Source organism: Dendrobium catenatum, unplaced genomic scaffold (genome assembly GCF_001605985.2).
Source record: "Dendrobium catenatum unplaced genomic scaffold, ASM160598v2 fragScaff_scaffold_716, whole genome shotgun sequence".
Taxonomy (NCBI): domain Eukaryota; kingdom Viridiplantae; phylum Streptophyta; class Magnoliopsida; order Asparagales; family Orchidaceae; genus Dendrobium; species Dendrobium catenatum.
The window spans coordinates 1,796,648-1,808,857 of record NW_021319178.1 but is presented as its reverse complement, the minus strand read 5'-3'; the positions used below and the strand labels follow the sequence as shown (position 1 = coordinate 1,808,857).

The 12,210-nt window shown below is 40.2% G+C and overlaps 1 protein-coding gene across 1 annotated transcript in view; it reads left to right on the top strand.

The window, feature by feature from the left end:
* The first annotated feature begins 1,507 nt into the window (after positions 1 to 1,507).
* LOC110092595 (integrator complex subunit 9 homolog) overlaps positions 1,508 to 12,210 on the top strand; it is a 14,845-nt gene continuing 4,142 nt past the window's right edge. Inside the window, exons 1-7 of the mRNA XM_020817225.2 lie at positions 1,508 to 1,862; positions 1,939 to 2,235; positions 2,316 to 2,533; positions 2,809 to 3,165; positions 3,264 to 3,471; positions 6,211 to 6,303; positions 6,413 to 6,504. Of these exons, the coding sequence (XP_020672884.1) occupies positions 1,854 to 1,862; positions 1,939 to 2,235; positions 2,316 to 2,533; positions 2,809 to 3,165; positions 3,264 to 3,471; positions 6,211 to 6,303; positions 6,413 to 6,504 (1,274 nt within the window). The 5' untranslated portion in view covers positions 1,508 to 1,853. The remainder of the gene's footprint in view (positions 1,863 to 1,938; positions 2,236 to 2,315; positions 2,534 to 2,808; positions 3,166 to 3,263; positions 3,472 to 6,210; positions 6,304 to 6,412; positions 6,505 to 12,210) is intronic.

Sequence of the window (12,210 nt, the reverse complement as noted above, 5' to 3'; positions counted from 1 at the left end):
AGGAACCAAATTCCAAAGCCAGATCCTGGATAAAAAGGTTTGGTTGCGGTCCGGCTCGGGTGGGATCCGTCCCCGTCGGGTCGGGTCGTGACAGGAGGTCAGAAAGACTGTAGTCGACGGGCGACATAAGTCAGGAGGACCATAGTCGGCTGACGACCGAGGTCAGAAAGATTGTAGTCAGCGGGCGACGTAAATCATGAGGACAGTAGTCGGCGGGCGACGGAGGTCAGAAAGACTGTAGTCGGCGGGCGACATAAGTCAGGAGGATCGTAGTCGGCTGGCGACGGAGGCCAGAAAGATTGTTGTCTGAGTCTCTGACGACAAAGGTCAGAAGGACTGTGTTAGGTAGAAGTCCAACAATGAAAAGAAATCTATCTTCAGATAGACATCCAATGAAAGTCCGATAACTGGTAGAAGTCCGACGTCGGGTAGAAACTTGGCGATGAATGAAGGTCCGGCGTTGGGTAAAAATTCGACGTTTGTTGGTGGCGAGGAGAACTCCGATATCACTTGGGCCGAGTTTCGGCGTCAGGGGGGAACTCTGTCGTTACCTGGGAAGAATTTCAGTGTTCAGTGGAAGTCGGGCAGAATTCTGGCATCCAGTGGAAGTCGAGGCAGAATTCTGGTGTCCCGTGGAAGTCAAGTAAAATTCCAGCGTCATTTAGAGTTCGGGCTGAACTCCGGCGGTGGTCGAGGAGGAGTCTCTTCCCTCCTATTCTTCCCTTCTCCTATTATTCTTCTTGCTTTTTGCTTGGGCCCCCTCTCATGAGAAATGAGGGGTCTATTTATAGATATTATGGAGTGGCATGACTTATAAATAGGAGAGAGATCAGGGGTAAATAGGGAGTGATCGGATGGAAGACCGATATTGAATCCTTTGATCGTAGACCGTTCGTCAAGCATTTAAAGAGCTTAATGATGTCGTAATTCGGCAATCTTGGGCTCGTTGGATTCTTCTCGTCGAGCCGATTGATTCGACTATAAGCACGTCATTTTTTAAAACCATTTGGTTACTCAAATTATGGTTCGAATCTTCTAACAGCTCTTCGGGTCTTCGATTTGGCTTCATTTGGGCTCGGATTGAGTCGAATTTGGTGTCGTTGGGTTCGTATTTCCGAGACAATCAGTTCGACTATAAGTTTGCTGAAATCGGAGTTCAGATGATTCCAGATTTAATTTTTGAAGTCTCTAACTTGTTTTTTGCCTTAAGATTCGTGCTCGATTAAGATGATTTTTCGAGGATATATCAAGCTTATTATTATTTTTTATAATCTCTTAGCTATAATATTTAAGTTTTTTTATAAAAGATAAGAAAGATTATACTCACAAGGAAAAAAAAGGGAAAACATATTAAATGAATTATTTTTTCAGTTAAAAATGGGTTTGTGGGTCAACATGATCCTGACCCGTTTTTATATATATATATATATATATATATATTGGGATAGTTATGGGATTCGAACGCGAGTGTGATGGGTTGAATTTCTTCCGTCGACCACTCGGCCGCAGACCCAATCTCAACACCCATATTTTATTGGATCTAACTAAGATAAATTTTATTTAAAAAATATTATATTGGAATCTCAATCAAATCATATTAAAACCCTATTCAATTTATTTTTGAGCTATATTTAACGAACTTTGGATCCTATTTACTCAATTTTATACTTTGCACTTCAAATAAATAGTTCACAATAAAAGATAAATATATTTTAGTTAAAAAAATTAATAATGAGCAAATTTAATAAATAGGGCGTGAAAAGAGATTTTTCTGAAATACTCTCCGGTGCTGCACTTCCAATCGATATCTCGTCAGGGTGAATAGGTTTGTAGATCTGTCGTTTGATTCTGCCATGAAGCTGGTAGGCTCTGATCTCTTTCTCCTCTTCCCTGAGCTAGTAAGAGTTTTTAGGGTTTCTAATCCTTTCCTTTGTGAAGACATGTTTGAGCAAAGGGAGTGGCGTCCATTTCCCGCCCTGCCACATGGTCGAGCTTTGTGGCCTTCGCCTCCTCCTCGAGTGCCCCATTGATCTCTCAGCCCTTAATATATTCAGCCCGATCTCAGCTGGCCGTCAGACTGATCTATCGGGATTCATCAGTGCCGAGCCGTGGTATAAAACAGCTAAGAACCTGCACCTTTGTGATGCGTCCCTCATCGATGTCGTCCTCATCTCCTCCCCTGCCGGGATGCTCGGGATGCCGTTTCTCACTCGAAACCCTAGATTTTCTGCTAAGGTGAGTTGAAAGTGTTTACCTTTGTAGGATTTTTCACTTTTATGGTGGGATTATTCCGACATACGTTGGTTTTTATGCAGATATATGCCACGGAGGCTACAATGAGAATTGGTCGTCTCATGATGGATGATCTTGTATCAATGCATTCCGAGTACGTTATGTTTTATGGTGATGGTGAGAGGACGGGTTTGCCAGAGTGGATGGGTTGGGAAGAACTCGGAAGGCTTGCCTTCAAGGCAAAGGAAGCGGTGATGGGAGAGGATGGGGAGGAGCTTGGCTGTTGGCTGCCTTTGTACAGGTTGCCTTCTAATTTATCTCGCAGTTTTGGAAATTGAGCCTTAATTATTATGGCATGCATGCTGTCTCTTTGAGCTGCTTGACCTAAAGAGAAAACACGATCCATGTTATGAACATGTCGAATTCATTTCGATTGTTCTCATTTTTAGTTATTTTCTGCTTTGTTTTTTCTTTTAGTTATTCTCTACTTCGTTTTTTCTTTTAGTTATTTACTGCTTTGTTTTCTCTCTCTAGCTGACTTGATTGTCAGATGCCATATTTTATTTTCTATGTTAGTGCAGCCGATGTTAATGGCTGCATGGAGAAGGTCCAGCCTCTGAAATATGCTGAAGAAGCTTGCTATAACTCTACGTTAGTGTTAAAAGCATTTAGTTCAGGTTTGGAGATTGGAAGCTGCAATTGGAAAATAAATGCTCCAAGAAGGAACTTTGTTTATCTTTCGAGTTCCATTTTTGAGTCCGCTCAAGCAATTGATTTTGATTATCGTTCACTTCAGGGAGCCGATATAATTTTGTTTTCTGACATGTCAACCATAAATAATATAGAAGAAGACTTTAATCATATTGGTGGGAGCCAAAGCGACGTAAACAAGGATGATAAAGATTTGATTCTAGGTGATGCTTCAATCCCCAGGTAAATACACCTCTCATTTTAAAATTGTGTTGAGCTAAATAAAGCTTGTTGAAATTGCTAACACATGCACTTAATTTATATTAATTAACATGTTGTAGGCCAGTTTTGGCTGAGGATGACACTTCTGAACTTTTGATGGACAACTGTGAAATTTTAGAAGAGAATGACAAAATGAGCTTTATAACTTCCTATATCATAGATTCTGTTAGGGAAGGAGGTTCTGTACTGATTCCAATAGGTCGACTTGGAGTAGCACTTCAGCTTTTGGAGCAGATTTCTGACTTGCTAAAATCTCTTAGTATGGAGGTACTCATCAGTTATTGTGTATTTATCTTCCTTAGATATTTGGCCCTAGTTAATTTATACTGGCCCTCACAGATATATTGGTTTGTTTGTTCCATTGATGGTAATGCTAAGATTATAGTAGATTGAAATTGTTTTTTCCTATTAGATATAGTTTGGAAAGGTTTTACAATTACCAACATGGTGAATGAAAATATCTTTGCTTTGCTTATAATTATGTGATAATCAAGTAGAAGCTTTCAATTTTTTGTTAATGTTATCAAATGAAGGGCTTCAAAGCCAGCCATGTGTCACAGTTGCAAGCATTTATTTGCTTGAATGTGAGAAAAATGGAATCATTTTTTGGAAGACAAGGGCAAGGAGAGCTATATTAAGATAATATTAATGAGCAAAATCACGCTGATATGAATTCAAAACAACAAACACAAAAATGCATGCATGCATAAATTTATATGGTTTGTTGAGATCTACCTATGTCCTCTACTATGTAGAAGTTGAATAGTTTACTAAACTTCAAAAGAGTTATATAGAGAGATGAAACTTCATAAAAAAGTTGAGTTGAGGATAGTGTTATCATTTTGTTTATATTAATGATTGAGAGAGGATGCAATTACTTGCTGTGAAGATGAGGGTTGGATATGGAGAAGATGCTTAGCACCACCCATGTAGCTTTTAGTTTAACTACAAGAGAGAAAATTTTAGTAAAGTGAATACCTTCCTTCCATTGGACACCTTTTCCCACAAATCTTCTCTTTTATCTTCTTGTGCTATTATGACCCTCATTGATTTTGTAGATCCATTTATTTTGTAGGGCTTTCTTATTTTTGGGTACCTTAGCCAATTTTCAGGTTTTGTTTTTTTAGAGATAATCATATCTTCTTTCGTTAAAAGCTCCCACTTGATGAATTTTTAGCCTATGTAGCTTCCTTTGTAGAATTTAGGTTCACTTGCATCGGCAAACTGATGCAGTAAAAAATTATCATTTTATATATATATTTTTTATTTTCCTATATTTTGGACACTGTAATTTTGGACTCTATGTTTTTTATTTTTGTATTGCTCTATAATTGAAAATAGCCCATGATCTTGCTTGGGTTTGGTGCTCTCAGGTTAGTACTCTTCATTGCCTTTCCTCTTGTGTTTTCTTGCTCCCTTTCTCCTGTGCATTTTCTTTTTTCGTACTATTTGCGTGGGTTATATGCCTGCTGGCTCTCTATTTCTGTGTTAGCTCTTAGTTTCTCTGCCTGCTGGCTCTTAGTTCTCTGCTGGCTGTCGGTTGGCTCTTGGCTTCCCTGTTGCTGGCTGCCGGTTGTGCTGCTGACTGTTCAATTTCCGTTTTTTATTATTCCTATGCTAAGTGTTTTGAATTCTCATTAAGTGGGCTATCTTGAATAGCTTATATTGGCTGTTTTGGTGGCACATTTATGTGAGCAATATATGGTCATTTCCCCCTTCTTCTCCTATATAATATGACTGATTTGCTACTGAAAAATGTTTTTGTGATTGGTGAAAACAAATGTAAACTTGAGGGTTTCTTAGCTTGCGAGCTAGTACTCTCCCTATCCTCTAATACTTCGTCTCGGTCTTCTTTCTACTTCTTCTCTCCTCGGTTTCCCTCACCTACATCTTTCTTCTCTTCAATTAAAGCGAAAAAAATTTGAGGATTTCTTAGCTTGCGAGCTTGTATTCTCCCTAAAACTTATTATTTTGTCTTCTTCTCTCAACGTTTTCCCTTCCATCAGTATCTTTCTTCTTTAAATATTGTGAGTTGTAAGGTGTTTTGTGCCCTGTTCTATTAGTATTTTATGGAGGAGCATTGGCCTGTGCTGGATCTTAATTCCTGTGGTGGATCTCTGGTTTATCATTTCCTTTGAGCACCTTTTTCAATTTTGTGATTTGCATGTGAGGTGACCATACATGATTGATCTGAGAGTATTTTAATTTAGTTGTTGGTTTCTTGTGTGTCTTCCTAACTAATTGCCCATCTTTATTTCCTACTTAGTTTCCATCATTTGTGTTTGTTTATGCGATATTGAAAGTAAATGTTTTAGTTTACATACCTAGTGTTTTCCTACTTGGTTAAGAACTTAGGTTGCATCACAAACAATAAATATTATAAATCTTATCAGGATTGTGCAACAAGATTAACATGTTCCAAATCTTATCTCAATTATTTAAATTATAGAAATTGACAGATTACTGTGGTACCATCTTTTTTAAAAGTACTGGCTGTTCCTATCAATGTTTCAGAACGAATTTTTCTATAAATTTGCAGGAATCGATGAAAATGCTAAATTACCTACCATTTAAAGGCTGCCATTTAGTGCAGTGACATTCTGGCCCATGAAGTGGCTAATTATCAGAATGCTGAAACAAGATTTACATGTCCCACATCTTATCTCAACTTATTTATAACCATGGAAACTTGACAAATTTGTTTGGTGCCATCTTTTATTTAAGTAATGGTTGTCTAAAACTTATAGCATAAATCCTTTAATCATTTTTCTAATTTTGCTGCTTTCTGGTACATAAAAGTCATACAAGTTGTGATCTTGGATGTGTAACGAGAATCTGAAACTCAATTTATCCTGCGTTCTTGCTTTCAAAATTTTGAGGCGACTCTTCCTAATTTATTCAACAAATTGAGACTTTTAGCCTTTTCACATGCATCTTTATAGATTATCTTTTGATTTTTGAATTTTCTATGACGTAAATGCTTACCACACCATTCGATTGAATTAGGTACCTATATTTATTATCTCCACAACTGCGGAGCAGACACTGGCATTTACTAATGCTATTCCAGAATGGCTTTGTAAGCGACGCCAAGAAAAGGTTTAATCTACTGCCACTACTCCCAATTTGTAAATATAAATGTTTTTTTTTTTGAATTATGACAAGCTCGTTCAATTTTATGTATGTCTCTGTCGGTATAATTTTATAGCTATTCTGCGGTGAGCCATTATTTGGTCATGCTGAGCTCATGAAAGAGAAAAAGCTTCATGTGTTTCCTTTGCTTTACTCATCAGATTTACTGTAAGTTTTTTTATCTTCTAAATTTTATGCATGTTGATATGACTAAACGTATTTATGGAAAGTTTTACCTGAATGGTTGAATGTCCAATACTATGCTTATTATTTGAGTCGTATGTTCACTAATTCAAGCTCTTGATGACATAAAAATATGTTTTTTGGGTTAGGTGGATTAAGAGGTGGGACTATATATTTGCTTTACAAAAATTGGATTGTGAATGAGACATTGAGCTATGTTGTGAAGTTTTGGGAACAAGTTGTCAATAGGAAACTGCAACCACCTTTCCTTCTTAAATGCATTTGATTTGGCAGAATGAACTGTTGACCTCTATGTAAACTCCCTCGCCGAATAAGAAAAGCGAGTGGAGGCCGAGGCCGGATTTTCGGAGCCCACATGAACAAATCACGTATTAAAATGTTTTTTTTTATAGCTATATTTTCTTTATGTTTTAAGAGAAAAACAAAATCTAGATGTTAAATTGACCTTAATTCATCGAAATTAGTGTTTGATAGTTGCTAAATTCTCAAGGAAAATGGCTGTGCTGTTAGAATAACAGATTTGTTGAATTCTTCTTCTTGCAGTGGGAAATGTTATCAATAACTGATCAATGTCATCTGGAATTAGCATATTAAAAAAAAAAAGTCATCTGGAATTAGCATATCGTGTAGCATTCAAGAATTTATGGAGGTGTTATAAAAAATTTAACCACGAATAATTGAAATAAGGTCGATGATTACTTGCTTATCTCGTCTATGTGCCCTATCTATTAAACAAATTGATCTGTAATTAATTTTTCTGCTTGAAAAGTTGAAGAGCTACTTCAAATATGGTTAGGCATTTTTGGGGTGGCTTATGCTTTTTTGCTTTTATACTTCTCTGATCTCAATTTCTATTGTGCGCCTCCCACTACAGGAAAAACACTGATTTCCGGCGGCATTTTCCGGCGAATTTCCGGCGGCCATGTTTTCGGCGGCTTTTAGACTTTTTTCCGACGGTTTTCCGGCGGTCACTTTTCCGACGGCTTTTTAACGTTTCCGGCGGCTTTTAAAAATTTAATAAAAAAATGAATAAAATTTTAAGCATTTAAATGATTTAACAAAAAAATATTAAAAGTTAAAATAACTATTAACTTAATTTTCATCTTAAAATTAATTAGTTAGTTATTTTTTAATCCGGCACACGTTATGGTATGCTAACATCCCCCCTCAGATTGATCATCCAAGCTGGTGATGGTCAATTTGGAGCGTAGGTCTGCAAAGCGTTTGCCGGTGAGAGGTTTGGTAAGGATGTCGGCCGATTGGTCAAGAGAGTTTATGTGTGTGATTGCAACGGCTTGACGCTGAATATGATCACTGATGAAGTGATGATCAATTTTGATATGCTTGGTCCGGGCGTGAAAAATTGGATTGTTGGATAGAGCAATCGCCGAGACATTATCGCAGAAGATTGGAGTTGGTTTGGACTGTGGTGCTGAGAAGTCATTGAGCAAGCGTCTGAGCCAGATTACATCAGATGTGGCTGCTTCTAGTGCACGGTATTCCGCCTCCGTGGAGGATTTGGCTACCGTTGTTTGCTTCTTAACACTCCAAGAAATGAGGGTGGATCCAAGATAGGAGCAGAAACCTGTGATGGATTTTCGATCTTCGGTATTCGATGCCCAGTCAGCGTCGGCAAATGTTGTGAGAACTAATGGACCGGTTGTGATCGGCAAACCGTGAGTTTGAGTTCCCTTGATATAACGCAAGAGGCGTTTCAGTCGTTGGAAGTCCGACACAGTGGGACAGTGCATCTGCTGACATATTAGATTTGTAGCAAGGGCAATGTCTGGCCTCGTTACTGTGAGATATTGAAGTGATCCCGCTAATTGTCGGTATTGAGTTATGTTGTCGTGAGGAGCTGTGTCTGAGGAAGTTTTGGAGTACTTTGCTGAAATTGGAGAGCTGACTGGTTTGAAATTGTCTAGACCTGCTGAATGGATGAGCTCGCGAGCATAGTGCGACTGGTGGAGGAACAGGCCATTGGTGGTTTTCTGAATCTGAATGCCGAGAAAGAGGTCTACATTCTGCATCTTTTTCAGACTGAAGGTTTGTTGAAGCTGATTTAGTAGTGTCTGCATTGTTGGAGGATGATTACCGGTAAGAAGAATATCATCTACATATGCGAGAAGATAGATGCTGATGCCATTTGAGTTGTAAAGCAGCAAAGACGGATCGGCTTTGCTGAAGTGAAAACCGAAGGCAATAAGAAAGGATGTCAGTTTTTGAAACCATTGTCTTGGGGCTTGTTTCAGCCCATAGTTGCTTTGACAAGCTTGCAGACATGGTTAGGGAGTTTAGGATCTATGAATCCTTGTGGTTGCAGCATGTAAACATCCTCTTGAAGCTCTCCATGTAGAAAGGCATTGTTGATGTCTAGTTGATGGATCGGCCAGCCCCGATGAGAGGAGATAGCAAGTAGGACACGAATAGTTGGCATTTTAGCCACTGAACTGAAGGTCTGCTCATAGTTTATACCTTGTTGTTGTTTGAACCCTTGAGCTACAAGTCTCGCTTTGTAGCGGGCAATGCTGCCGTCAGGGTTGAGTTTGGTTCGGAAGGTCCATTTGGACCCGAGAACTGGAGTATTGGGAGGAAGCGGAGTGAGCTGCCAGGTGCCTTGGCGCTGAAGTGCCATGAATTCTTCGGACATGGCTTTACGCCATTGAGGGAGTTGCAATGCTGCCTTGTAACTGGTAGGAGAGGACCTAGAATCCTGTACAGCAAGTAAATCAAATACCTTCTTTGGTTTGAGATGGCCGGTTTGACGTCGAGTGAGCATTAGATGAGTGGGCGCGGGAATTGTTGGATTTGAATTGGTAGAGGGAATGGGATGAGGTGAGGGGGAGGTAGGTTGGATAGAGATTGCTTCATTGGGTTGTGAACTGGAGGGTGCGGTAGGTGGTGTAATGATTGTTGATGTGGTTAGTTGAGAAGGAACAGATGTGGGAATTAGTAGGAGAGGAGGTGTGGCCGTGGGGGTGGAGGGTAGAGGAGCTGACTGGGTTTTGGTGAATGGAAATTGATGCTCGTCGAAGGTAACATGCCGGGAGATGTGAAGTTTTTGATTGGAGGGGTTGTAACATCTATAGCCCTTATGGGAGGTGGAATAACCGAGAAATATGCACGGTTGAGACCTTGGTTCAAGTTTGTTGGAGGTTTGAGGTTTTAACCAGGGAAAGCACAAGCAACCAAATACTCTAAGATGATCGAATGTTGGGGGCTTGTTGTGTAGAAGCTGATAGGGTATAGAGTAGTTAAGGGAGGAAGTTGGTAGTCTATTGATGAGGTAATTGGCTGTTTGGACAGCCTCAGCCCAGTAGGTAGCGGGAAGAGAAGAATTGTGAAGCAGGGTGCGCGTTGTTTCTAGGAGGTGACGGTGTTTTCTCTCCGACACTCCGTTTTGCTCCGGTGTGTAGGGGCAACTGAGTTCATGGCGAATCCCATGATTAAGTAGAAAGTTTTTGAAGTCAAGGCTGATGTACTCGCCTCCTGCGTCTGATCTTAGACATTTTATTTTTGAGTTGAATTGTGTGTTAATTAAGTGATAGAATTGCTGAAATTTAATGTTGGTTTCATTTTTTGTAGTCATAAGATAAAGCCAGCAAAAATGAGTATAGGCATCAATGAAGACAACATTATAACGGAAACCCGAGAGAGAGGGAGTCGGTGAGGGACCCCAAACGTCTGTGTGTATTAAACTAAATGGTGTAGTTACATAGTTTGCTGATTTGGGAAAAGATAACTTGTGGCTTTTAGCCACTTTACAAGAAATGCAATGAAAATCAGCTAGTTTAAAGCTGGAATTTAAAAAGCTAGATAGTTTGGCCATCGATTGAAGATGAGGATGTCCAAGTCGAGCATGCCAGAGGGCTGTGGAGTTGCCCTTGGTGGAGAGTGCGTGAATTGGATTGGATGCAGGAAGATGGATTGGATAGATGCCATCTTGATTACGTCCATGGAGAAGGATTTTGTGATCCTGGAGATCCTTGAGAATGAAACCGGAAGAATCAAATGAGATAGAGCAATTATTGTCTTTAGTTAGCTTTGAAATGGAAAGAAGATTGTGAGCTAAGGAGGGTACATGAAGCAAATTTTGGAGTTTGAGCTTACGGTTAGAATCTGGGAGTGGGAGGATGCCGGCTCCAGAGTGATGAATAGGAAGGGATGTTCCACTTGCTGTAGAGATTGTGTCCTGACCATTGTAAGGCGTGGGGTATTGCAGATTTGCGATGTCCGGAGTTAAATGCGTGGACGCTCCAGAGTCTAATACCCAGTCGGAGGTAGCAGTTGATGGCTGGGTTGGCATTTGAGTGAGTAGAGCACGGTTGGGCACAGGCGATGGAGTGTATGAGGAGTTGAATCGGTGCCAACAGACCGCTGCAGTGTGTCCGGTTTTGCCACAAATTTGGCACAGGGGTCGATCTGTGGATTTGGCAGCTGAGAGAGTTGTTCGGGAAGCTGCATTGTTGGGATTGAATGGAGCTCCTCTTCCTCTGTTTCCTCTGGAACTGTTTGATCGTCCTCTTCCGTGAGAGGAATTGAGTGCCTGATGGTCCGAAGATGTGTTTACTTCTTGATATAGCTCTGAAGATTGATCTCTTCACTGCTTAAAAGTGAATAGAGAGATTCTAGAGTGACGGGCTGCGGGGAGATTTGTATTGCCGCCTTAAACGGATTGTAGGATACTGGTAGACCCTTGAGTGTGTAGAGGATTATATCTTCCGTTTCGATGTGGCTTCCAGCGGCGGCAATGTTATCCACTATGGATTTGATTTTTGCTAGATATTGAGAGATGGTTTGATCTTTCATCTGAACAGTGTGCAGTTCATTTTTGAGCTGCAGGACCCGGGACCTGTTCGTCGGCTGCAGACGGAGTTCAAGTGCAGTCCAGATCTCATGAGAAGATCGCAGATGCAGAATGTATGGAAGTACTGAGGCAGAGATAGTGGAAAAGAGAGCTGATATTAAGTTCTGATCCACTAGAGTCCAGAGCTTGCGATCTTCTTCATTATCGGAAGCTGGAGGACAGGGAAGCGAGCCTGTGATGTAGCCTTCGAAGCCGTTTGCAGCAAAAGCTTGATAGATCTGAAGCCTCCATATTGGGTAGTTGTCGATAGAGAGGTGGGTGTGAACGATGTTTTTGAGATTGGACATCAGAAACTTTAAAGATGGAGGAATGACAGTGTTTGCAATGGAGGAGATTAGGGTAGAAGTCGTCCTTGACTGAGAGGACGAATTTTGCTCAGTTTCCGCCATTGACAGCAGGTTGAGCAGAAATACCCAGTATCACTGCTCTGATACCATGAAGAAGGACCTGTAGAGAGACAGAATGCAAATAGAGAAGAAGAACATGAGAAGCAACCAAAGCTTAATATTGTATTTCCATAGCATGGTTTGTACAGGAAATGTTGCTTATATAAGCTTGGTAGAAGACGGTTCGTTGTGTTGCAGGGAGAAGGCTGCCGCTGCAGCTGTGGACGGCAATTACTCTGCACAGGTGACAGACGATCGTGAGAAATGATTTTCTCCGGTAAGTTGTGTCTCCGGCACACGTTATGGTATGCTAACACCCTATCTATTAAACAAATTGATCTGTAATTAATTTTTCTGCTTGAAAAGTTGAAGAGCTACTTCAAATATGGTTAGGCATTTTTGGGGTGGCTTATGCTT